We start from the raw sequence: 26846 nt of genomic DNA, 5'->3' as shown, positions 1-26846 counted from the left end.
AAGCGTTGAAGGTGTGCCTTTTTGAGGCCACCCCAAAACGTCACCGTTAACGCATCGTGTTGCGGTCACCGTGGCAACAGTGAGAAGAAGCAAGAGAGTAAAGAAAAAAGTAAAGCTGGTTCGAGCAAAACGCAGCTCGAGAGTGTAGTGTGAAGGGAAAAAGTCCGCCAAGCAGTGAAAAGCGAAAACTTGCGCGCTGCAAAGTTTCGGAAAACTTCCCGACTCGACCAAAGTTTTCCCCACAGTGGAGGTGAACGCCTGACCGACCCGTAACCTAATAGTTCCTACGAGCAGCCCGGCCGGGGGTGCAAGAAAAGTGCGAAAGAAAAGCGAAAGTCCTGCCGTGGCGTGTCCTTTTATGTGCGTGTGTTTTGGGTGCGCGTGGGAGGGGGTGGGCTTTCCTTTCAGCACCCGTTTGCAAAGAAAATCCAGCTCAAGCCATACTAAGGCCAGGATTAGAGCTGCGCTGAAGGATTAGGAAACCGCGTGTGTTTGAGTGACCTGTGTGAGATAGTATTGTTGGTGCGAGTGAGATGAAGCTCACTCACCGGTGAGACGATCTGGGAAGTTCACGCAGGCAAAGCAGACTGCCGCTCGATGACACCGTCAAAGTTGCGCATCAAGGACGATCTCTACCAACGGTGTCTGGCCCATCCATCGGTTCCTACCGACGAGGTGTCCTTCAAATCGGCCAAACACCGGAACCCTGGCCCACTCCAGGGATACGGTGATGAATGTGGCTCACGTGAGCTGGGAAGGACCACTAGAGCCTCACCGGTACAAATCGCCGGTGCAGTCGGCGAGGACGACGATGACGATGTGGGAAACGAACGGGACGGTCGGATGCCGGCGAAAGCGGCTTTCATCTTTCCGGCCCAGTTCTACAAGAGCCTGTTCGCTGCGTCGGCTTCTCTGCTGAAGAAACAACACCAGCACCAGCCGGACCAAACGTCGGAGGATGAAACGAGCGCCGACGAAAAGGCGCAGGACCTCTCGAGTCCGACGGCGTGCTCACCGGTGGGGCATTTTCCACGTGGGTTGCCCCATCACTCGACCTCGTCGCACGAGGAAAACCATGACCAAGATGTGGACGCGAGTGAGGCCAGTGACATGCTGGAGGTCAGTTTGTGGAGGTCAGCGAGGCCGCGTTATATCGTTCTCCTGTGGGAGAATTCAAGGTGTTCTGGATGAGTGTTTCATTAACTCACTGTTCGAGGATAAATGTTGTTAAATTAGGAAACGATTGATTAACTGGCTGATGGAACCTAGAATTCTGCCTGTCAATATTGGGAAACCGTCACTTTATCTGCATGCAAATGAATATTGTATTGGAAAAGAAACAGAGACAGAAAAAACCGCCACAGAACTCCGAATCGAAGCCAAGAGCTCGTGTCCGTGTGAAATACACTACCACAAGCCGAGCACAATATGAGCAATTATTACATTTCAATGTCAATGATGAATTATCGTCAGATGGGTAGCCCACACGACACGCCGTTCGCGAAATTTCATTACATTTCACACGGGCGTGAATAATTTTAAACCGTTCTGGGAAATTGCCACTTCCATTTGTTAAATCAACACTCTCCACGCAATAAAGCACTCACCCATAATGCGCCCAGTAACAAATTGCACAATCGAAAAGGGAGGCAGCGTGACATTCGAAAAAAAACAGGGGTTTTCTTGGATGCGCCTCGTGCGCGTCGCGATTAAATTTCTGGTCCTGACCTATCTGGTCGAACGCTCGCTTAACACTTTCCCCGTAGGTCAGGGCTAATGGGTAATGGGAAATGGAAAATGTGAATGAATTCGATTCCCACACCCACACGCACGGCAACCGCAAGCGTGTGTTCGATGAAGTTAATTATTCCATCATTAATTCGCCCACTTTCACCCACCCAATCGGATTGCCGGTTTTTCCGCGTTTCCAAACCAGTTGTGTCCGGCGAGCGAACGAAATATTACCCCACCATTTTACCTGCCCCCGTTAACGGTCCCCTTTTCACCAACCTCGTTTTTTTGTGTGTTTGTTTGTTTGTCTCTCCCACAGAAACCCTCGAACGCGTTCCCGTGGCTGTCGGAGGTGACCAACAACAACGACTACACGAAGGGCAACAACAATCACCACGCTACGCCACCTCATCTGCACCACCCCCACCATCACCACCATCACCACCATCCGCACCATTCGCACCACCACCACCCGCATCTGGCCCATTCGGGCGCCTCCATCGGGGGCTCTAGCCAGGCATCAAACGGTGGCACTGGGGGTGCACCCGGGGGTGGTGGTGCTGGTGGTGGAGGTGGAGGTGCCCTAGGTGCGGGAAGCTGTCGGCACGGCCATCCCGAGGATACCAAGTGCCGGTCGCTAGGGTGCACGGGTCCAGCAGCTTCCCCATCAGCTGCGCCGTCGGGACTCGCGCCGGAAGGAACTACGCCGGATTCGAGTAGCGCCGCGGTGGCCGCGGCGGCAACTATACCCAACTTCAACCAGATGCCTGTTCCGGGGGCGGTGCAGGGTCAGAACCCAACCCAGGGCCTCGTGCACTGGATGAGTGCGGTGATGGCCGAGCACATGACTTCGAATCCGCATCACGATCCGGCCGCCGTCGGGATGCACTACATGTGGAACGGACCGGTGGAGGTGAGTAGTGGGGTAGGGGGCCGGGAGGGGGTGTGCTCGAGAAGAAAACTCACCAACTGAGGGGCCACCTCGATGTTCGATGTTCTCAAAGACCGCTAGGAATTGCACGCACTTTCTTCGATCGGTGAAATCGGTTTGAGGACGAAGAAAGACAACAGAAGAAAAAAAAACCAAAGTTCGACCGCCTCACGTTCGAAGGAGCAATCGACTCCCTCCCCACGGGGGGGGGGCGCGCATGTGTTTGCGAAACTTTTCACCCCGTGTTGGAGAGAAAATGGCTCGCGGAAAATCGAAATCCTGGGGCAGCGAGCGAGACAAACAGAAAGCAGAAAACCTCATCCCTGCCCAAGACATGCGGATTGTCCTTGTGTGCATTCACATTATTTTTTTTATTCATCATACTCCACACGCTCGCGTTCTCTCGCTCTCTCTCTCTCTCTCGTTCTCTCGTTCTCTCGTTTAGCGTATCCTTCGGTTACTGTTCCGCACCACCCAGCCGTGGGGCGGAAGGATGTGTAAGAAAAACAAACACCACCGTAACAAAGAATGCCTTACTTTTTCGCACCCATCCACCCACCGTCAGTGGGTGGGAGAGAGAAAAAAAAATATTTATATGAAAACAAACACATCCACACCGTGGCGCGTTTCCCTCGTGTGTCCTTCCGTGCGGCCTTGACGGCGAATGGAAGCGCGGACCCAACCGAACCGGCGGCTTCTTGAGGCTGGTCAGGGTTTGTTGTGCCGTTGAATATGCATCCATCAGCGGTCGCGTACTGTGAGGGCGCTCGTTTAGGGCAAGGAGGCCAGCCACAGTCAACGAGGATAGCTTGTGCGATAGCATCGAGCAGAAGTATGATAAGCGGTTACGCTGAAGTGCCTGGGTGTTTTTTTTTCCATGATAAGGCGCGAAACATAACGACGCTTAAGCACACGCCACTCAGCTCAACTCAGTGAAGGTTTGCTTCCATTGCTATTTTTTTTCTTTTCGTCATGCAAAAGATTGCCCTGTTTGGAGCCTCGTAAACATTGGCTTAATGAAGAACCGAGCAGCACCAAACCGTGAGCCACCAGGCGCCTCCACCATCCGGGTTGTGGGAAGGAAAAAAATCGCCCCCCTCCCAACGCAATCGGATGGTTCGTCAAATTTCTAACTTATCTGCGGCACAGAACCAATACCAACGTGCGCTGGTGCACCCACACGAAGAAAGCTGGCGTACGCGTACGGGTTTCCCAGAATCCGCCCGGGAAGTGCAAAAAAAGAAATGCACCCGGAAGTTCTTGGTTTTGTTTCGTTTCTTTTTTGCCGCGCACTTTTCCACCTTCAACCCATCGCATCCGCTATGTATGTGTGTGTGTCTGGGTGTGAGTGAGACACTACACAAAGTGAGCGAGCGAGAGAGAGCAAACGACTTTCCCCAGTTGCGATCTTTCGCGTCGGACGAATCGAAACCGTTCGATTAAGAGACCACGGAAAAATCGAAGGATAAAAAAACGCCCGGTTGCTTCCCCGAAAACGAGCACTTGCTCGTGTTTTTTATTTTCCTGGTCGAACGGGGCGAAGAAAAAAATAACTGGCGGGGAAAATCCAGCCCCGACAAAGAACGGAACGTGTGTATGTGTGTTTCCCGAGCGGCAAAAAAAGGGAAAAAATTACGCCACCCACCCCACCGGCGGCGGCGGCGAAGGACGCGTTTGTCGGAAAAATCCTCGCCCTCCGGCGATACGGGGTGCACAAGAGGGTGCAGGGAAAAAAAACCAAAACAAAACGAATGAAGCAACAACAAAAAAAATCATCCTGCTCCCTCTCCAAACGTACGCTTACGAACACATGCTCGCGCTTGGCGCGTGAAAAAGGAAACACCAACACCGGTCTGGGATGGGTTGGGGTATGTGTAAGGTCCCATCGGTCCTGCAATACATTCGCGACCGTGGCGCTACGAAGGGGCAGGACAACGTTGCAATAGGAGCTGAGCGTTTACGGTGGTTTTTCCTTATTTTTTCCGCTCCTTTTGGGGAGGAATTTTCACTGTTGATCTGCCCGAAAAACCTGCCACCGCGACGGTCGCACTAAGAGAGTGCTTGAGGAATGCGAAAGAGTTCGCGGTCGTCACTTACCGTAAGGTGCACTTCGGCGTGTAAGCTGTAAGGCACTAAGCGGAGACGGAACAAAAAAGCAGTAAAGCTTCACGCAGCTAGAAACACCAGGTTCTTTTTTTCCGGTGGCATGTAGCGTGCACGCGTGTACATGTAGATGCGCTTGACTGGTTATATTTTTGCCACAACCCAAACGGACAGACGCTTTCCGCTCATGAATCGGCATTTTGGGAAGGATTTTTGATAACATCTTCCATCGCTTGCGATACACGGCCCTTCATGAGGTGGAAATTTCAAAACATTCATCAGAAACAAAACTGCAGAAACAAAATACGATTCCAGCCCCCAAATATTAGGCTAATATAATTTACTCACACGTGCGTAAAAGAGCACAATAATGTTTGACTGAAAAAGACCCCTTTTTCAGTGCAACACCATGCTGGAATGCTTCATAACCCGGGCTGAGGAAAAATCTAATAAATCCCGCACACAACACTGGGCTTATGCGTGCAAGCCAACCCCCAAACACGATGCATCGTGTGTATGCAATTTCGCTTCCCTGCTTTCGCCCACACTTGGTGCGTTCCCGTGCGAGCGTTCGATCCTGTCTCCAATTACCTTCTCGCACCGTTGGCCGACCGGGAAAGCCGTGCTTTTCTTTTCTTATTTCAGGACACAACCCATATCGCAGAAGCTCGTATGTACTGACTCGCACTCGCGCACACACACCCATCTCGGGCGTGTATGTGTGTCGAACATAGAGCAAGCCTACACCACACTCACCCACGGTGCCCACTGGAGCCGTGGGTTTTGGGCTTTGATTCCAGAAATTTGCTCGCCTAATGATTTATGGCCTCCCGTTTGCCAGGATTCATTACTTTCGCGCGCGCGTTCGCGCCCCGTGTCGCGTGGCTTGGCGTTTCGTTTCCGGGGTTTTCTTTTTCACTCGTGTTTTTTTTTTGTTTCACTGCTCCATTTCTTTGGATTTCAATTTCACGCTCACCCCCGTTGTCCCTCGGTGGGGACAGTGGCGGGGGTCACCGACATCCGGCCGTGTCCGGTGCGAGCGTCAATACCTCCGAAAAGCGCCGTGAACGAGTGCCACCGGCTCGCGTAACAAAGGGAGAAAAATGGACTCCCATTTTTCATGATTAAATTCAAATATTTGTAGTTAGCGGAACGTTGACGATGTTTACAAACCGGACCACCGGGATGATATAATTTGCATCCCGCCGTGGGTGCCATGGGTGGAGATGGGATTTAAAAAAAATCACACCCTTCGGTGTCGAAAATCAAACTTGTGTGGGTTACGATCGCGAAAATTAATTAATGAAGTGCTCACAAATCGAGCAACCGAAAACGTGTAGAAAATCACAAATCGCGCTCGTTGATCGTGTAGAAAATTCGATCGGTCGCGTATCCTTGTACCTGATCTTTGTGTGCCTATTCATGCATGGAAAGAGTAAATTCACAGCACAGAAAACCTCATTCGATGAAGCATTGTCTTCCCTTTTTTTCTTTTTGGCATTCTTTGGTTAGGCCAAACAAAAAAAAGAAAAATAATTTAACCATAAAAGCTATGTTTTGGCTTCCTCAAATGGTAGTTTCGGATCCGGAAACACGGATCTGCCCTAACACGGGAAAACTCTTTCCCGGAACTCCCCCCGAAGCGGAAATTCGCATCACGTAACGAGTTTCGTGCAGTTTTGCGGCATTTCCCACCTGCCCAAAGCCGCGATGCACCAGAAAGCTGCACAACAAAATTAGCCCCCTTTGTGTGTGTGTGTGTATGTGTATGGGTTCGCGCCAACATATTCGCATACGTTCACATTTTTATCCTTATCAAAACTTTAACCCGTCAATGCGCAATTGGCGTTCCCCGAGCGAGCCACTGGGGAAAGTCGAAACGCGAGCTCGAAACAAAAAAAAAAAAGAAATCTAATTAAAACTACGAATTTCAAACGAATCGGCGGCACATTCACCCGCCTCTCTTGTGCCTCCCATCAAACTCTCACCGTGCCGCGCCGGGCCTCGTTAATTCCCCTTCAAAACACGCGCTGATTGCGTTTCGCTTGCGCTGCTGCGTCTACGCAAACGGCACCGGAAGCGCGTGGCGTGCGAAGTAAATCATTTAATGTACATTCGCGGAACGCCACCCACCCACTCAGAAGGGGTGGTGGAGTGAGGGGTGCATGTGTGTTCGTCCCCGGCGGCCATCGGCCACCAACCCGCTTCAAAACGATGACGACGACGATGGGGCCGATACGAGGCGTCTCCGTTCGCACACATAGCGCAAATTTGAGTTGCACCACTTTTCCCGGCCACCTTACTGCGGACCGCGGAGTTTTCCAATTTTCCGCTCGGCGTTCCGTCCCTAGAGCCCGTCCGAACGTTTGCCCACCGACCGGTCAGCGTGACGCACTTTGTGATCCACTTCCTTCTCGTTCTAACCCACGTGCAGGTTGGTGCATGTGCGCAAGCGGTGTGCTAGGAAAAAGTAGGAGAGAGAACAAGCGAGAGAGAGAGAGAGAGAGTGCATGGATAGAAGAAAAAAAATATACACCGACAAATCTTGCACCGAACGCAAACCGGACAACCCGGACGCGCTCTCAGCGGGCAGATCCTTTTCCATCGTTACCATAGATTCATCAACACGTTTCAAACTTTCCCGGACGCCGAGCCACCCCCCCCCCCCAGGATGGCCCAGGGAGGCTTTCTCCGTTCCACCACTTTCTCCTCGAGCCATCCAACCGAGCCCTTTTGCCTCACGCTCGCACGAGGGAGCTCCATCAAAGTGAAGCAATCAAAGAAGAGCCGGTACGGCCACGCGCACAGTGTGACGGGCCAGTTTTTCCTCCCACTCAAGCAACGCCCACCGCCCTTTCACCCACCATCAGCACCACGAAGTCGATGGGATGCTTCTGCCCGTGCGTCGCTGGGCGGACGGATCCCTTTTGGCCACCTTCCAGGTTCGGTGGGGGAAGGAGGCCCGGACTTCGGTGGGTTTAATTTTCACCAGCACCAGGACGAAACCCCACGCGAGCAGGGAAAAAGAAACGACGAAAGCCAGCCTGAGAGAGCCAGCGTGGGTGAGTGCTGGGTGGGTGGGTGACGGTTAGGACGCGATGGGGAAAAAAAATTCAATTAAAAAATAACTTTGATATAAAAATTTTCCACCCTTGAGCTAATTTTTTTCCAGTATTTTAAATAATTTTTCCACCCTCTTATGCGCCACCATCGTCGGCATCGTCCGGTCGGACGGGGGTGGGTGCACAAGGAGTGTGGGTGGTTTGCGCCATTCTTTCGCCTTCATTTGCACGGATTCTGCCACATTTCGCTCGCTTTTCCCGAGCGCGTCCGGTACCCGGGTTCGACGAGCGTGTTAAACGAGCGACTCCGGGAAAGAGATGGACGGTGGTGGCCGTCGACTCTGGCTAGCCGGAAAAGCGATCCTTTTACAACCGGTGGTGGTTTCCTTGGAGGCCACCCATCCCATCGCCAACCCGTCGTGGCCCGAAAATGAGTCGAGCGAGTGCTCCGTGCCCGGTCCGAGCGATATAAACGCTCACTGAACGGGCTATCGCTGGTATCGGATGGATAGTTACAAAAATGGCGCTCTGAAGGGGCCACTGGGTGAAGGATTATTAAGAGCGCATTAGCGCAAGAAGGTTGCGCTTTCGATTTCGGTGGCAGGGCTTTGTGATGCGTTGAAACGGTCTTGCCACGGTAAAAGAACACTCGGAAACTACTCGATCAAAAAGCTCGGGCAGTCGGTCAGGTGCATCAGATACGCTTTATCTTGCGATTCCGCGAACGGCTTTAGGCTTAAATTTGTACCATAATCCTCTACCCGCTTTCTCTCTTTCACTCATTTTCTTTGCCTCACCCGCACCGGAAACATCCGGCTCCGTGACGTGCCTCTGATGCTGACGACCTTTTCGGCGGCACCGAACGGAACGACGCATCTATATGCAAATGAATCGAACAAATGGGGCGCTCGGAAAATGCACGCTCCACCAACCCCAGCAATGCGCGCAACACACGAAGGACATGGACACGTACGGTGGCTGGCCGGCCCCCAGGAATCCCATGTCCATGAAGCAAGGATACGAGGTAGCACCCGTTGGCCCACTCTCTCTCTCTATCTCTCCCACATGCGGTACTTCCGGGTTCCGGGTCTTCCGGATGTTCCCGACCGCGCCGTTTTGTTTGCATGTTCGCATAATTCGCGTTTGCGTTCTGTTTCTGGTTTGGGTTTTGTTTCTCTGTTTCCCTTGTTATCCTTGTTTTATTTTGCGTTTTCCTTCGAGCGACCACGAGAGTGAATAAATTTCATTATTAGATCGCTTTAATCAATGTTTACATGTTGCCCGCTAGATGTTGGATGCGTTTTTTTTGTTCTTCTGCTTCTTTTTTACCTTCATCACACGACGCGCGTGTGTGTTTATTTCCAGCCACACGGTTTTATTTTGGCAGAGATTTTATTCAATTTTCCATTTGTACATCTACATTGGTTTTTTTTTGGCTTTCCTTCTTGTCGATGTGTTGAATACTTATTTGACGCGGCATTTGCTTTTGTCCGATGGATCCACCACACCTTTTGCGTGCACGTTTTGCGTTTTGCGTTTCTTAATCCGCTTCAATATCATTTTTTTGTTTTTCATTTTCCCCTCACATGGTTTGCCAATTTCGCTTAACTTTTGCTCTCTCCCCATTCAAACAGGCCAAGATGAACCCGGTTGATCACCACCATCATCATCACCATCATCACCACAACAACCTGCAGAAGGGCCACATGATCGACGATGGCCGTCTGCTCGACCACCACCCGATGCAACCGGGCGCGGCTCAAATGAGCCAGCTGTACGGAGCTCGCGGTTCGTCCTCGAGCAGCTCACCCGGTGGTGGAGGGTTAGGACATGGAGCCACCAACCCGGCCACAGCCCTGCTCGTCGTACCGCAGCCCATCAACGCCACCAAGATCGGTGCGACCGGGCTGCCGAACGGAACCGGCCGGAAGTACCAGTGCAAAATGTGTCCTCAGGTAGGTCCCATCCCTCCCGAGCCCACTCGGGAAGCCCCAGAGGGAGGGTTTTTTTTCACGAAATGTAAATAATTAACACCTCTCCGGCGTGGGTGGGAGTTAATTAAATGCGACCTGCGGACAGGGCGGACAGATCTCTTCCGGTGGCTAATGGAAGGGACCGGTTCGCCCAGCCCCGAAGCAACGGTCCGTTGCATTAAGAGATTTTAAAAAATTATAAACCCTAAGAGCGCGGATTTGGCGTTACATTCGAATGCTGTGAATCGTACGAGACACACCAATCTGTCGCTCGAGCTGTCGAAACTTCCTGGAACGAGGCTTCAACGAGGGAGAACGACCGGAAGTGCGTGTGTTATTAATCTTTCACGGCATTCGGCGCCACGTGTCACAGTTTTAAGCCCCCACGTTGCCCTTCGGAACAGTCAAGGACATCGTGCTAATCCATCGTTGTTGGATCGATCGAGTGAACTCCGTTCAGATTGATTTAAGCTCCGCACGCTTTGCTGTCAGTTTTGCGAAATAAAACACTTCATCTCGGTCGCAAGTCGCGAGGGCGAACTAAACAAAAAAGCAGAGGTCCAACTTGGCTTTCTCCTTATTTTGTTTTTTGTTTGGTATCTTTCATCGAGTGAAATTGTTTTTCCCCCCCAACCCGGTCCTTATTGGAATGGGCTTTTTTTAAGCCTCTCGGAAGGTCCTTCGCGTCTGCACGTGACGCAAGAGCACCCTGACGACGGTGTGTCCCGCGTGCGAAACAGATCCCGGGGGACTAAAAAAAGAAACTCATTATCAACTAATTACAAACACTCAATCAAGCTAATGAAAGGAAACGAAATATGGAGTCCACTCTGGCCGACGTCTTACTCCCGTTTCTCGGTTCTCCGTCCAACCCGGCATCCCGATCGGAGGTTTTCCCTACCCGATGCCCTTTCAATTTGACTGCTTTTCCATCCGCCGGTGCCGTAGAGAGGTTGAGATTTTTGGTTGCCCAGGGGCTCGTTCCTTCCACCCCCGCCACGGTCAGTGGGATTGTTTTCCGGGATCTTTTCTTTCGAGTTTCGCACATTCCTTGTTGTTTGAGTTTCTTTCTTGCGGAGTTTGTTGGAGCTTGCGAAGGGGTTCTTTTTTTTCGCTTCGTTTCTTAAAAAATGTTAGCTCTTTTTCTCGCAGCCGGAACCCGCGCATAACACGTAAACCAAACGGGCAAACCCTTCTTTATTTGATGCTGCATGATGGCGAGCGTTTGCGTCAGGTTAAGCGAAGTGGGACGAACGGGTTGGGCTGGACATTCCCCACAGGATCCGCTTGCTAGTGCGCGCCGTGAAAAATGAACTCCAACGCAAGGCGATCTTGTTTCAGTTGGCGTTCGTTTTTTTTTTCTACTCCCCTGTCTACCCTGTTCTTTATCGCGTCTCGATGTGAAGGGAAAATCATCTTGGAAAGTTTGCGATCGAACAAAACCAACAATTTTCTTGTTTGGATTTTTTTTGCTTCCTATTTTTAGCAAATTCTCCTCTGAGCCGTTTTGTTTTGCGCCTCCCCGAAAGGACCGAGCTTTCGTGCGCCTCCGAAACGTGATGGATGGTAATTTGTTCAAAAGTACTTCGCTTTACGCGAACGGCGGTGAAGCAATTAAACCACGCGGAAACCTCTCAGCATGTTTGGGCGCTTCGTTAGCGCGAAATGACCATTTCCGAGCTGTCAAACGCGACACAAATGCTTACTATGATTGTTTCAATTTCTGACACCCAAACGGGGTTCCTTTTTTGTTTCTGAGTTTGAGAGCTTTTTTCTCTTCATTAAAACATTCATCCCACTTTCCGGATTCGGGGGCGCATGTGGCCAGTTTTTTCTCTATTGGAATGTGGGACTTTTTCCCACCTTCACCTTTCGACGGTGACAATATTATTTCCACGTGGTCGACACCAGCGAACATTTTCGTGAGGCTCTCATGGCGTTGCATGGCGTAAAGTTTCCCTGGAGTACGAGCAAAAGTGTGACAACTTCCTCTGCCGAAAGGGCAAAAGTTGCAGTTCGCGTTCGAAATGGACCAAAAAATTACACACACACACACACATAGCACTAGACCAAATCAATTGTTTTGTGCTTTCAGTGGGTAGAGAAAAAAAAAGCTCAGACCGACAAGGAAGAACTTTCCCATTCATTAAGTGATGGCGTTCTCATCAGCACATTTTTATTCGAAATCGACCACCGGAAGGATACGAACGAAGCAGCGAGCGAAGCGTGCGACTTCCGGGTAGCACATTTTCCATAGTTCCATTAATTGAATGGGGCGAGATCGGTTGGGATCGTACAACGACTTTAAATAAACAGGAAAAGTTTGAGCCGCTCCGGAGGCCGTCAAAGCCGCGATGGTGCAAAATTCCTAAACAACCCCGCCGGTGTGGAAGAGAAATTGTATAATTCATTCGCTACCTGCACCGCGCGATGGTGAAAGTTATGTAAACTTGCATCCCAACCCAACGTGAGCCGCATACGTGCATGTGAGAGCGTGGCAGCCCAGTGCAGCCGAAAACAATTGTCAGAAATTCATTTCTGACCAGCTCCCAGCCCAGCTCTAAATTGGAGGGAAAACCGCAAACCCCGGGGTTAAGACAAAAAAAAGCCCAAGCCCTTTTCCATCGGCACGTTCACTAGCGCTGTCTCTTTTCCTTGGCTTTCCATATCCCTATCACGGTTCGTCTGTTCGCGATGTGATCTCCGGATCGGTGGTCTATCTCTTTCCGCCTGCCTGCCGAGGCAAGCGTTTTCCCGGCCAGAAACGCAACACAGCGCCAACGAAATTAAAACAGAAAAAAAATGCTATGTATCGAACGCGCTGAGGTTTTTTTTTCGGTCCTTTTTTGGTTTTGAGCCCGTTCGCCCAAAATTTCGGGCAGCCTGCCCCAAAATTGATCACGGACCAGCGGCGTTAGCGTCAGCGTCCAAAACTCCAAACCAACCTGCTTTCTTTTCCTGGGGGATTTTTTTTTTGGTTTCATCGGGCAGAGCCGTTGCTGTTTCGCCTGCCTCCGTTCGCCCACCGATGGCTCTATCATTTAATCAACTTCCTCTCCACCTTCGTCGGTTCTTTCATCCCTTATCCGGGGTTTTCCACCCACCCCATTCGGGTGGTATGGAAATTCGTCCTGACCGGGCACCGTGGAAACCGGCGATGTGCCCAAGGCCCGAGACCCACCCCCAAAAAAAAGGGTTGCGATGCTCGCTTTGTGTCGATGATGTGCCCGCGCACTGATGACGGTCACTCGCGCCAACTCCGTACATAGGGCGGTGTATGTGTGCGTGTGTGTGTGTGTGTTGGCCCTCACAACGGATGCGATGCCTTGCATCGCGCAATCCTTATCGCACGCACGTTTGCACATTCCCATTCGGAGAAGCGGAAAACAAAACGAAGACCACGCGCGCTTCCGAGCTGCATCCGTTTCCTTTTCGTTTCATTTTCGTTCGTTGTGCAGTGCGTGCGGGCAGTGCAGTGTCCTTTTTTTTCCACCCATTTTCGCCTCCCCTTTCTCTTTGGAGGGGCATTGTTTCATGATGCGCCTTCGTCTTTCATGTTCGGCTACGGTTTCGATTATTGGAAGCGAGGACCACTGCGTTTCGGTTTGAGTTTTCCCTTTTTTTTGTGCAACGGACGCATGATTGCAGCCGAAACCGGGGCGCCCATTTGATGTCGATTGGCGGGTGTTCTCCGGTGGCTTCGGTGCGGCCACGAGTGGCTAATTTGGGCAGCCAGCGCCTTTGATGGTTATGTGATGGCATTTTTCTGCGAGCTTTTAGTCGGCGTGGGATGGCTTTTTATTTTCCTTTGCACGCTGGTGTTTGAGACATCTCAAGGCTGGGGCGCGCTCGGAAAAGCTACCGCCAGCAGATGAGTATTAAATGAGCGAATTGAGACTTTCCCAGCCAGCTTTCAAGCAGCGTAGCTTGGCGGTTTTATGTTACCGTTGTTAGACACGCACCCTTTACTCAAAACGCTGTTGTGCTCTCGATCCAATTAAAAAAGCTCATTTTTAGCCACCTAAACGGGGCGGAAAAGTGGGAAAAACCCGCTCGGTCGCGCTCACCACGGTGAGTGAAAAAAAAGCGAGACTTTTTAACGACGCCAATAAACACCACCAATGGTCGTTCTCGTACGCACACCACGGTGGAAATGTTAGCTGAAATTTCCCCCCAACAACCAGCCGGGTGTTGGGTGGGAAAAACGCACCCACCTCCCGCTCACACTCTCGAGCGCGCATTAGGCGTGTTGTGCAAAGCGAGCAAAGCAAAGCCAGCAAAAAAAAATCCACACGAGAACGAAGTGCAGTAAATGGCGAAACGCACGTTCGAATAGCCCGTGTACGCGTGCATCGTCTACGCACACGCATCGCACACGTCCACGCGCAATCAATACGCAAAAGAGGCGCGTTGGTGGAAGGATATGCAGCAACGCAACGGACGGCTCCATCGGAATCGGCAACGGCTTCGGTTTGGGGCATTTGCAACCCACTTCGGGGTGCACTTTCCGTAAAGAAGGAACCGCTGCAACGCGCCGAAAGAACCCTCGATGGCTGTGTTGGTGTAGGTTCGGCCAACCGGAGAGGGGGGGATGGCTTCCTAGTGATGGGGTGGAAAAACGGTATAAAAATTGCTCCCGAGCTTGCCCTGCTGCCGTTTCCATTGCCCTAACCGGCGTGTGTGTCCAGCGAGACAGCGAGAAGATGAAAGGACGAAAGAGATACGAAATAAGAGAGAAAAAGAGAGAAAGCGCAAGTGCACAAGCCTGTCTGTGTGTGCGCGCGTGTGTGTGGAGTGGGGGAGGAGGACGTCTGCGTGTATTTTTCCTTTCAATTTTCCTTCCACACGCGTCCTTGTTACTTGTTTTGTGACGCGCTGCCGCTCGCTCGCCGGCCACCGATGGTGCTTAGAGCGCGCGCTTTCGACACTCGATATTGCCTTCACCTTCTCTCGCTCTTTCTCTCTCTCTCTCTCTCTCTCTCTCACACACGCGCGCGTGGAAAAAAACCTTAACACAACCGAAAAAAATCCTTTCCCAACGCCTCCTCCACCACCCCACCGATTCACGCACACTGGGAGAGCAAAAGTGCTGCCCAACCGAAGGGTTTCGGGTGTCCTTCTCGCGAATGCAGACGTGCGGGTGAAATGGGTGCCTATGTATACGCTAATGTTCTTTTTATTCCATTGTGCCGCACCGCCAAGCTTCGAGCGCCACTTGTGCGCGAGCGAGATCGGGTGGGAAAAAAGAAAATCGCCAGGAAAATGAGAAAAAAAAGGCCCGCCACCAAGCGAGCACCATGAGTGGCGGAACCAAGGGATAATTCAAATTTGACTGCGTAACGTGCGCGCTTCTCTCGCGCGGGCACGGATGGAGACGCCCAACGGCCGAACGAGTGAACGAGCGAACGAACGGGGTGCCCAGCGGTGGGTGGGTTGTGGGTGCAAAAGCGTGGGGGCAAAAAAAATCCACGCAAAAGCTGGGGAAAAAATGCACGCTCCATCTCACTCGCACAGCGCACAGCGAGCGTCCTCGTCCGAAGGAGGCAATTTTTTCCTCGGCTCCGCGCATCCTTTTTTTTTTTGCTGCTCCATTTTTTTTTCTTTCCCTTTTCGCTTTCATCTCACCGATGCTTCGCGTGGACTAGTATTGGTGGCCCTCGCCCGCGTTCGGCGTCATCGTTGTTGATCGGGTCGAGCGGTTCTCGGGCGTCCTTGCCATCCACCGAGCCTGTCCTGTCGGTGTTGGGACGACCCGGCACCCATACCAACCGGGACGTAACCGTTGCTGGACGCCCGCACACACCAACAGATGCCTGCCGACCACCCACTTCGACTCACTCTCCCCCCCCCCCCCCTTAGCTGGCCACGAACGCAGCAACGGATGCAACACATGCAAAAATCTCGGATTTTTTCTCCGCCACCCTCGTGCGGCGATTTTTATTTTGCCGAACTCCCGAGATGGCATCCTCGGCGAATGTTTGTTTTTTTTTTCTCTTCTCTTTTTCATTGCCACCCGCTGGGGGTTTTCACCTCCCACCCCGTACCACTCGTTTCGGGATTCTTCGACTTGCTTTTTTTAAAAACTCCCGGTGCTCGATTACGATTGGCGAGGCGCGAGTAGGCCGCTAAGGAAGCGGTATTGCGAACGTGCGCGCCTGGGATAGAGATTTACTTTTGCTTAATTAATTAATTAAACGCAATTTTTTATTTTAACATTTGTGTTCCACTATACAGAAGAAGAAAATTATTTACAATTTCATGCCAATGGTAGAATATACAAATTTAAATGCATGTTGATTTAAATCGATAGCTGAACATGCTAGAATTAATTTATGCATCTAGCTCTTAAAACTAATCCAGCAAAATACTATAAACACGAGAGAGTGTACAAACATTTGTGTTAGGCATGGCCTACTAATCTATGGCTGATTAACGCTAAAATTATATTTACTCAAAAAAGTAGGCTATGCTCTACTAAGGACAATCGTCAAATTTCGCTTGTTTCATCATATGGCAGATGCCTATATTTCACATTTCCCAACTCTTGACAACAAATCGCGCTTAAAGTACATTCGTCCTTATTTTCGATGGAACAAATTAGTACCTTAAGTGACTAATCAGGCCCATCCGCTGGGTCGATTGACCGAACATCAGGCGCTAGGACGATCGCTCACGATGACGCCCCCGGTTTCGAGTGCCGTTTTCTTCGTTTCGTTCGTTTTTCTCCGCCACCCCTTCCCCGAAACAACCCTTGCAGCCGCTTTCCCACCGCTCTCCCTCTCCACCCCTGCTCGTTTGGTGGGCGCAAATGCGTTTTTATCCACCAACACGATCGTGTCATCGTCTCGTCGTCGTCGTCGTCGTCGTTGTCGTAGTCGTCGGGTCGGATAGGGTGGCTTGGGTGGGATGGTCAGCAGTCCCTTTCCCCCTCGTCCGGCGGAGGGTTGAAAAATTTGCACACGATTTTTTCTCCAGCTTCGACCTCCCCCCCCCTCCCCCACCACCCTAGCATCGGGTCTGCCGCACGCACTCGGGACGCTCTTTTTTCCCGACCCACCGACGCGCATCTGCCGGCTGCTCTTTGGCCATGCCGAAAGCGCCCAATCGTATCATCATCATCAAGCCCACCTTCCGTTGCCACCTGGCCACCAGATGCCTCTCTCTCCCCTCCCCTCCCCACGCCCGCCCCTTCCGAGGAAGAGAGGAGGAAAGCCGCAGCAGCAGCGCCAGCGACCGACCACGGGATCGGGACAGTCGGGCCAGTTTCGGTCTCGGCCTTCTCGGCTCCGCTGCTCGGTGAGGCTTTGCAAAACGGTACGCGGTTGCTGGGGCAGTCCCGGCCATGGCCGATGGTCCTGGACCAGCCGGGTCGGGGAAGGAAAGCGAAACCGAACGGGGCTTGGCTTGGGGAAGCCCCGGAACCCGGGCGCAAACCGCTCGCAGACACACGCGCGCACCCGCACTTTTCGGGCAAAAAAACGTCAGTCGCGTTTTTACATTCTAATGAGTAACAGCACATAAAAATCGCGCTCCGCATCGCTAACGTTTCGGCCGGCGTGGGTTCCGGCGTGGAAAAAGTCGCGACGCGAAACAAAAGCGGCACCAGCGCGTCGCGTCAAGCTGGGGTGGCCGTTTTGCTGAGGTACCAATTTTTGCGACCGCGGGGCTTTTGATGCGATTGCGATTTTCTTACGCCGATCGCGTGTGTGGTGTGTCGTTTCTGGAGGGGCGCTTCGAGAGGGTGCTAGTGATCAGGACACAGGAAAACCCAGGATGTCGTGATCTTGAGGAACGCTTCCGGTAAGGTTCGGTTTCCCTGGAACACTGGAACCGATGTCGATGGTGCGCGATACCGTGCGTTAAATGGCACGCGATTGAATTGAAGGGTGCATTGAATCGCACTGACGACAATGCAAAAAACGGTACCAGACGGATTCGATTCGTGAATGCAGTGAGGGGGGTTTTTTTTGTGCACGGTGGATGGGAGGCGTTTAAAATTTAAAAAGAGAACACACAAAAAAAATAACAGCATAAAAACGTGGCAATGGCCTTCGTGTGGCGTGGAATTGGAAGAAGTGAACGCGCGCAAACAGCTGCACCAACGCGGCCAGGTTGGACCGGTGGAGAAGGCGGAGGGTCGTGGAAAATCGCGGGACAAAAAGTCATCGTCGTCGTCGTCGTCATCGCCGTCGTCATTCGCGATAGCAGCCACTATTGGGGGGTGGAACTGGTGGCGAACACAAATACAACCGCCAGTCGCACCGCTCTCAAACGGAATAGAGGACTCTAAACAAAAAATGGAGCGTTAAACAAAAAAAAACAAAAAGAAGACAAGAGTGGAAAACGCCACGCGGCAAGAAAAACGCGCCCGGTGGTGGGTGAAAAATCAAACCAAAAATCCAAACAAACGTTCGCCATCGGAAGGGAAATGCCATCGATGTAGAAAAGCGGCCGACCGACACAGGCGGCAAGGATTCGGCTCGGTGTGGTTTCATTCAACCGTTCCTGGTCCGGCTGGTCGGAAGGGAACGGTTGGGTGACCAACGGTGAAGCGTTCTACCGAGCGTCTTTACGAGTGTACGGGATCTTGATCGCGACGTAAAAAGGACGCATCTTCGAGTGCCTTTTTGTCGTTTTGGTGGGTGAGATCCGGAAGGAGTTTCCAGAGTGCACCTTGATAGTGGTTCAGGTGTTGCAGTTTAAGGATATTTGTGTTTAGAATCACAATTTTATCGCCCATAAGTGAGAGAATTGTACAGGCTAGGTTGAGATATTTATTGCGCCATTATCTTTCTTCAAAATTATCACTTACATGTGCCGTGATGTCGTTCATTACCATTATTTTGAAGTGCTACATTGTCGTTCAAGACAGCTAATGAATTTGTTTTAATTTATTATTTAAAAGTTCTCTGGACCAAAGTTCAGCAAATATACACTCAAGTGTCATTGATCAGCCGAGGATTTCTCAATTGTTTTTAGAATTAAACGTCATTTATTCGGTAGTGATCACTGGTTTATAGTGGTGACAGTGGAAAATTCTCACATTCACCCTCGAATCACGACGATCGATGTGATCAGCCTGCATCCATTTTCCAGTGCTAATGGAGGCGCCCAGTCGGCCTCAGTACATTGGTCTGACCGATCCAAACCACTAGTGCATGATCAGCTCAGTGTTTGCAGCATCTCACATCAAAACCAAGCTCAAAGTGTGAGCAAAGTGATCGTAGTGCTTAGTGCTGTGTTTGTGTGCAGTGTTCAGCGGATAACGCACGCCTCCCAGTCTCAAGCTGGAGGGACGCATCGTCGAATACTCCCGCCCGGGAGGTGGATTGGACTATCACAACTCGCCGCTAATCGGGGAGATAGCGGCCGCAGGCGATTACAGTCAGTTCCATCGATCGATCGATCAGCTGCGATCGCTAAATGAACGGGGCATCCTTGCGTCGGCATCCAACACCCAGATCACTGTCACCTTCACGCCAATCCAGAGCAATGGCAACAACTCCGCCGTGCTGGACTATAATCAGCAACAGCAGCAGCAGCAGCAGCAACATCAGCAGCAGCAGCAACAACAAGTACAGCAGCAAGTCCAGCAGCAGTTGCAACATCAGCAACATCCGCAGCTCTCCCAACACCATCTCCAACAGCAACCTGCACCACAACAACAACAGCAACAACCGAAGCCATTTCTCGCTAATGGTCTCGTGTCGCATCACGATTTTCCGCTCAAGCCCTCCAACAGCCTAAACGGAATCGGAGGTGTACCCGGCAACATTCCCCTAGCAGTTAATGGCCTCCTGGTCGGTAGTAACGGTGTTGCTCTCGTTGATGACCGTCTCAACAGCACTGGCCACCTCGGGGTGGCTGACGGGCGTAACCATCGAGCAAACGCGACTATAACCGCTTCCGGTTCGGTCGTTAGCGTGACGGCTCCTGTCCAACGTGTGGTGGGAACCGGACCCGGTGTTGTGAGTGCGAACAACAGCAACACCGGCCATACTGCCAACGGAAACTCGTCTGCTGTAACCGGTGGAGGACAGCCAGCTTCCGCGGACGAACAGATCGATCTCGAGCTGAAGAACTTCATCGTGGAGAAGAAGGAACTCGACAGCTCGTGCCCGTCGTCACCGAGCAATGGCGTGTTGTTGCTGCAACAGTCTTCATCCGGGCAGTCTGGGTTGCTGCAGGATTCGGACGATATGCTCGATGCGAAGGATTCGAAGGTAGGCCGTAGGGCATGCCGTGCGAACTGTGCATTTCCGCGTAACAAAGGGCGCCTGATTGCGCTTCGTTTGAGGCTGTAAGTGAAACGCGATCGGTGTTATTCTGCGGGGATGAAATGCTATCTTGTTTCGTGGAATCCTTCGTGCAATCAAGACAAGCATACCATGCACCGTCGGGAAGCTGCTGAAATAGGTTATTCGTTCTTGGAATCTTGTATATCTTAGTGGTAAATGAAATTACTCCTCTTAGAGATAGTAACAGATTTTATTCTAGAAAATGTTACTTCTACGTCACTTATTCTAGAGAATGTTAAGTCTGTGAAACAGCAGTAGGAATGAACGAAGCGGAAACAAATGTTTGTACACCGGACAGTTGGTTCATAATCGGCCTTTAAACATAACATTGAAATTGGGCTTGTATTTAGCGTATTTAGCGTAAGTAGAAGACATAAGTACCAGCAAATTGACGTTGATAGCGTAAATTACGGTTCTTCAATATATCTTTGTCAAATAAGCATAATACATTAAAAACACATGTACACATTTTAATTGCGTTGATCCCAAATTACTAAGCGTATACTACATGTTTTTTTTTGTTTAAATTTAAAATCAAACAACCACGGAAGATAATGTTTAGGGCCTTGTAAAACTATCAAATATTACTTCTTTACTTTCGTGCATTCCGTCAACCTGACTGCAATTCTGCATGCACTTGTTACTTGAGTGCCCAGTTACTGTAGCCAGGATACTGTAGCTTCACTTATGGCGTGAATACTTCTACAGCAGCTACATGGTAGGTGCTTGTTTTTCGCCTCCATAAACTTTTTAGTACCACCCAAAGAACGCAACACCGATAGAAAACCCTCGCTGCTAAAGGACCCTTATTAACAAATCCTGCCTATATCAGTTGAATATCTTCCAAAATTACACCAATTCAAAGCCCTCAGCGCCCGCCGGTGTCACTCCAACTCGACGAACACGTTGATTCCTGTTGCACTTGCACCGTCACCGTCTCTCGCTCGCCATTCAAATGTTCATCCCGTCCAGTTTTGTGTCATCCTCGAGTCTTCCTGCTTTCGTCACGTGTCGCGTTCCACCGAATGGATTTCCAGGCCCGGGAAAGGCGTTTCGTTTTTAATTACACCTCTTCCCGGGGTGTGCGCTTCCGCGTGCGATGACAGCGACATGGAAACGTGCATGCTCTTCTTCCTCTGGCTCGTGTTTCATAACGCGCTTCAGGGGTGGGAAATTATGTGCAAAATTTACCACCAAACGCAATCATCGCAGCCCGCAATCCGGCGCTTCCGGTGGTCTGTTCCGGTGGAGCATTCCGCCCGCTTGACGTCTGAAGTGGTCCGTGTCGCTCGCTCGTGTCCTTTGCCGACACACACACACACACACACACATGAGTACAGAGGCAACAAAACCCGCACGCTGAGTAGTATCTTGTGTCTCCGTGTGCGCCCGTTTTCTGTGTCCACTTGTTCTCGTATCGTAGAGCTTTTTATCCGCCGGTGCGGGTTTGTTCTCTAACACCGTCACCTTGCGCATTGCGTAATGCACGTGGAGCGATGAAGGTGATATGAGAAGAGGGACAGATGCTGTATTACAGCCCCTTTTCTTTTTGCTCTCCACTGGGAAATTTATGTTTCAATCCCACCCGGATTACATCAACACAGACGATGGTTGATCGACGGTAATTTGTGCTGTGCGTTAATGCAAACATCATTCACCATAACTTGCGATTTCTGCAGATCATTATTGCTGCGAGATGCTTCTCTCACCGAGAAGACCTGTTAAACTTTTCCAAACCAATTGGATCCTTGCTCCCGGGACATGATTGCCTTCTATTCACCAAAAAACACCCCATCTAACATCCGGTTCTTCTCTCTTTCTCTCTGTGTGCTTGCAGATCTTCACCTCCAAGGCCGACCTGCAGCTGCACACGCAGATCCACATGCGCGAGGCTAAACCCTACAAATGTTCGCAGTGCAATAAGGCGTTCGCCAACTCGAGCTATCTCTCCCAGCACACACGCATCCACCTCGGCATCAAACCGTACCGTTGCGAGATCTGCCAGCGCAAGTTCACGCAGCTTTCCCACCTGCAGCAGCACATCCGGACGCACACCGGCGACAAACCGTACAAGTGCCGGCACTCGGGCTGTCTGAAAGCGTTCTCCCAGCTTTCGAACCTGCAGTCGCACTCACGCTGCCACCAGACGGACAAACCGTTCAAGTGCAACTCGTGCTACAAGTGCTTCACCGACGAACCGGCCCTGCTCGAGCACATCCCGAAGCACAAGGAATCGAAGCACCTGAAGACGCACATCTGCCAGTACTGCGGCAAATCGTACACCCAGGAGACCTATCTGTCGAAGCACATGCAGAAGCACGCCGAACGGACGGACAAACGGCCACCGATTGGGACGCGTAGCAGCAGTAGCACGGTTAACCTGAGTGCTTCAACACCGGGCAGCAGTTCGTCTGGCAGTGGTAGCGCTTCGAACAGTGGAGCTCCTTCAACGCTCGGACAAACCACGATGGCGACCAGTGAGAGTGCTTACTGGCCAAAAGTTAGCCCAGACTCGGCCGCAGCCACCATCAACGATGTCATCAACCAGCAGAACAATCATCACGAGTTCAGTCTAACCCCGAATGGAAGTGCGACAAATGGGTCCAGCACTGGCAGCAATGGTCAGGCTTCAGCCAACAACCCGGCTCAGCAACCATCGCAGGTCGGGACGTCGCAGGACCTTCCCGGGGCGCATCATCAACAGCGAGATGACACCGTCGAGGATCTAGTTGGATCTACCCGCGGAGGTCCTCCTGACAGCACGGCCACCAATGGGACCACCTCGAATGGTGGCGGTACTGCGGTCACGGGCAACCAAACGTCCACTCAACAACAGCCACCACCGCAACACAATGGCACGGGACCGATGAGTGGCAACCTTGCGATCCCCCCGGTTTCGACGCCCATGTCGGCTAGCTACGATACGAACAGTATAGCGAAAGCGGCCGCCAACTCGGCATTCACGCCGATCAACGCGATGCCATCGCATCTGAACAGCCTGCAGCATCACCATCATCATCATCAGCTGGCAGCGCAACGGCCATCCTATCTGTACGATGCCATTAGCTTCCAGAATCAGAAGGCCGCCATCGCACAGAGCCCCTCGAATGCGTTCCCGAATCAGCTGATTTCGTTGCATCAGATACGCAACTATGCTCACCAACCGGCTGGTGGGTTGATGACCGGTGAACATCTGCTGGGCGTCACCGTTGGACCCGGTGGGAAGGATAAGGGCTAATGCCAGGCCGATGGGCCGCTGGCCGATGATCCTCCGAGCGCGTCCTGGATGCTGTAATACCACACACACACACACACGCGCGTACACACACGTACAAATGCAGTACACCTGTACATACATTCGCACGATCGACACCTCGATCGGGTTCGGTAAACGTGGCGGTTCCAGGATGAGCCAGTAAGAGGCTAACTGAGCGATTGCTACTACTCTAGGGTCGGCGTCCTTGGAGCGTCCTTCGGTGGCATCTCACTCTCACTCTCTCCGTCTCTCTCTCTCTCTCTCTCTCTCTCTCTCGTTCTCCATCCTGCAATGGACATATCTGTTAACCCGCGGCTGTCGGCCGATCCTTCCCATTGTGGCATTCGCTAGAGACACTACCCAGTTGAACAAGGACCGTCCAGATGGCTCCGGCGTATCGTTTCGCTACAACACCTACGCTTCCGCAACACACACACACACACGAACTCATACTCCTTAGGCTGATGCTTAGTTTCCTACGTACAACTGTGATACATTCAGTAAGGCCCGGGAAGAACGTCCCGAAGCAGATTTCTCCCGGTTTTCCCTCCTGGTCTCGTCTTTGACGGCAGGCTTTTGTCCTTTTCGTCTCTCCCTACAGCACACTTTCCACCCCCCCCCCCCCCTCCCCCCCGCCGCCTAAACGGGTTGGCCACTAGTTTGCGGATGTTTAAATATGTAGATGTAAATGGATAGCTTTCGTTTTCGTTAGAGAAGGACGTGGAGGAAAAACCCTAGCAGACGAGGGGATGCGAATATTGTAGTACGTAAGGCTTGCATGAAACAAAGTTCCTCATATGTTGGTGAATATGAGACTCTAAGTGTAAATGGATGTACGCCGCGCAACGGGCGCTTGAAGGAGAATTGACGTTTTCCAGCATCTAACTACGTTCGTACTTTAACGGCAATTTGACAAACAAAAAGGAGACAAATTAACTACGATTACAATGTAAATGGGCCGCCTGCATGGTGGATTGGCTCACGAGGCAGCGCTCGGAGAACGTTGCGGGCCGTAGCTGAGCGGAAGCAACGAAACGAGAGGGAAGGCTACTACTAACTATAAGTAATGGAACAGATACAACTTACTAAGCAGAACCCCGTTGAATTTCGATGGACCTAAGCATAGGCGACACACGTCTAGTAATAATGAAACCGTAACTTAAGTAACTGAATTCAGAAACTAAAATAAAATGTAGCAAATATGCTGCAGGGCGTTGTAGAGGGCATGAGTCGTTGTCGCAACCGGAAGACAACCGTCGCAAAACCCACGCGCGTGTTCTGGCGTTCTTTTATGGCGATCGTCAGAGCATTGCAAGGAGCGGTGGAAAATGGTGCCGTCAGCCCGTCCCGGACGTGGTGGATCGGCGAGGAATCGTAAAATATTTTTTATTTGTATTATTGTATCTGTACATCTCCACAAACCCACAAACACAAAGCTATGAAACTATTTCAAAAATCAAATAAAAAATAAACCTCTTATAAATGTATGTAAATTACTCAACCAGGTGTTTTATTTCATTCATCGAACAGCCAGTGTGGCTTCATGTTGACTTACACTATTTTGAGTGCTTTTGAGTGGTGGAGTTTCGAATTGTTTTGTCCATTTGAAAGAAACCATGAAGACTAGATTGCATTTATTTAAAATTGTCAAAATCAACATGCTTTTTTGAATTTCAACCACGAATTACAATTCAAACGCACGTGCGTTGGTCGATTCCTAGCGCGTTCATCGATTCATGATGCGCTAGATCGATTGTTGCCATCAGGTCAAGGTTTACATACCATAAAGCATTTCGACTCTTTATGGTCTATAATTTTGCACTATTTTTTTTTAGACAGGCCCGATATGCTTTTCCAATAATTGAATGAGCACATAAAATGCTAGTTGCCATTTTATTATCGATTGAAATAAAAGTTTCGCAAAATCAAACTGCATTGAGTATCACGCTTTCAAGCCCATTGACATTTGAATCTGACATTTCTTGTTGTCAAAACGTGCGAATGTTATGATCTGCATTTCATGAACGAAATGCTGCGAGTTTATGTTTAAAATAATTCTAACCATATCCTTGTTGTTGATTACTGTTTAGATAGAACACGAATGGAACATAAAACGCTCATAAATATTCAACTTAGACCACCGGCATCCTAGCAGTTCAAATAGTTAACGACGTGAAAGTTGTGGCAAATGGGCGAAATGGTGCTTTTAGAGTCCTCCGCTTGGGAAGACTTAGCCAACATTCCCGCTGATCCACCCAAGATGAGGCCTATGTGTTCCAATTGCTGGTAAGTGGTCATATGTACAAGAAAATCTAGGCAGTCTTGTGAGCAAAAATAACGGTATCGCATTTGAATCCTCAGTCGACCCGCGGCGGTTTGCTGGTGCTCAGCTCTACCACCGGTGCCACTTGATCCTAGTGGTCGCATTGTCCTTCTGCAGCACCCTGCGGAAGAAAAGCGCTCTCTGCGTACGGCGCCAATGCTGTCGGTGGGACTCACTCCCGGAAAATGTCTCATTTATAAGGGCAAAAAGTTTCCACGTCACGATCAGGAGCTGGAATCCATCCTCGCCGACAAGCGATCGCTGCTTCTCTATCCTAGCGCAGAATCCGTTCCAATCGAGCAAATCGACCCTAGCGAGGGCCCATACAACTTGATTTTAATCGATGGTACGTGGCCTCAGGCGAAAGCCATCTACAGTAGCTCCAGCGTTTTGCACGGCATGCGGCAAGTGAAGCTTGTATCGTCCGGTACAAGCAGCTACATTATCCGGACGCAGCCAACCGAGGGATGCCTTAGCACTCTGGAAACAGCCATCGAAGCCCTCAGCATCCTCGAACGGGACGAACGGTACCGAGAGCAACTGCTACAGCCGCTCCACGTGTTGTGCCAATTCCAACTAGCAAACGGGGCCGTCACGCATCAATCGAAAGAGTTTCTCATTCGCCACAACCAGTACCCCAAGCTCATCGGGCGGAGATTGAATCGGTTGCTGCGGCGAGCCGAATATTTAAAAGAGGACACGCCTGACTGCGAAGCTGAATCCGAGGATACACAAGGAACGTAGTGTGACACGCGAGAGAGTCTGCGGCGGTTTTACCTTTTAGTGTTTTTATTATACCACTTTATATTGTACTGATTTCGTAACATAAAATAGAGCATAGCTTTATTATGTGTATATATACATTTACACAGCAGAATTATCGATGACCATCTCCTTCTGTCTGCCTTGCAGTTACGCTCTCTAATACTAGGTTGCCTGCTATAGTTCTCCTGAAACTCGTCTCCTGGTGTAATGCAATATATTTTGTATGAGATAGACTCTCTTTTTCCTGGCAAACCCGAGGGGTAACGAAGCAAATCACGCAGTCTATTACAAAGATATAACAACCGGTTAACCGGGAATGTAGCACATACACTGCAGCCGGGTTTTCTTTTGATCTAACATGGCTAGGATTATGCATCGCTCAGAAATGCTTCACACTATCAATA

At 50.8% G+C, this 26846-nt stretch overlaps 2 protein-coding genes across 2 annotated transcripts; both read left to right on the top strand.

Moving 5' to 3' along the window:
- The first annotated feature begins 597 nt into the window (after window positions 1-597).
- On the top strand, window positions 598-23336 carry LOC128730973 (zinc finger protein rotund). Its single transcript, XM_053824067.1, has 5 exons — window positions 598-1119; window positions 2051-2644; window positions 8765-8851; window positions 9462-9782; window positions 21936-23336. Exons 1-5 carry the CDS (start codon window positions 598-600, stop codon window positions 23334-23336), a joined length of 2925 nt encoding a protein of 974 aa, XP_053680042.1.
- A 2050-nt stretch (window positions 23337-25386) lies between these two features.
- Window positions 25387-26532, top strand: LOC128721736 (tRNA-uridine aminocarboxypropyltransferase 2). Its single transcript, XM_053815518.1, has 2 exons — window positions 25387-25640; window positions 25716-26532. Exons 1-2 carry the CDS (start codon window positions 25543-25545, stop codon window positions 26419-26421), a joined length of 804 nt encoding a protein of 267 aa, XP_053671493.1. The 5' UTR covers window positions 25387-25542; the 3' UTR covers window positions 26422-26532.
- The last annotated feature ends 314 nt before the right edge of the window (window positions 26533-26846 follow it).

Source organism: Anopheles nili, chromosome 2 (assembly GCF_943737925.1).
Source record: "Anopheles nili chromosome 2, idAnoNiliSN_F5_01, whole genome shotgun sequence".
In the NCBI taxonomy this organism is placed as follows: Eukaryota; Metazoa; Arthropoda; class Insecta; order Diptera; family Culicidae; genus Anopheles; species Anopheles nili.
This window is presented reverse-complemented; position numbering and strand designations above follow the sequence as displayed.

Bases quoted from the DNA above. Each gene is read 5' to 3' on its own strand.
- LOC128730973 (XM_053824067.1), top strand. From the start codon at position 598: ATGACACCGTCAAAGTTGCGCATCAAGGACGATCTCTACCAACGGTGT. The intron at 8,852-9,461 runs GTAGCACCCGTT...CCATTCAAACAG, and splicing joins CCATGAAGCAAGGATACGAG to GCCAAGATGAACCCGGTTGA. The intron at 9,783-21,935 runs GTAGGTCCCATC...GTGTGCTTGCAG, and splicing joins AGTGCAAAATGTGTCCTCAG to ATCTTCACCTCCAAGGCCGA.
- LOC128721736 (XM_053815518.1), top strand. From the start codon at position 25,543: ATGGGCGAAATGGTGCTTTTAGAGTCCTCCGCTTGGGAAGACTTAGCC. The intron at 25,641-25,715 runs GTAAGTGGTCAT...TTGAATCCTCAG, and splicing joins CCTATGTGTTCCAATTGCTG to TCGACCCGCGGCGGTTTGCT.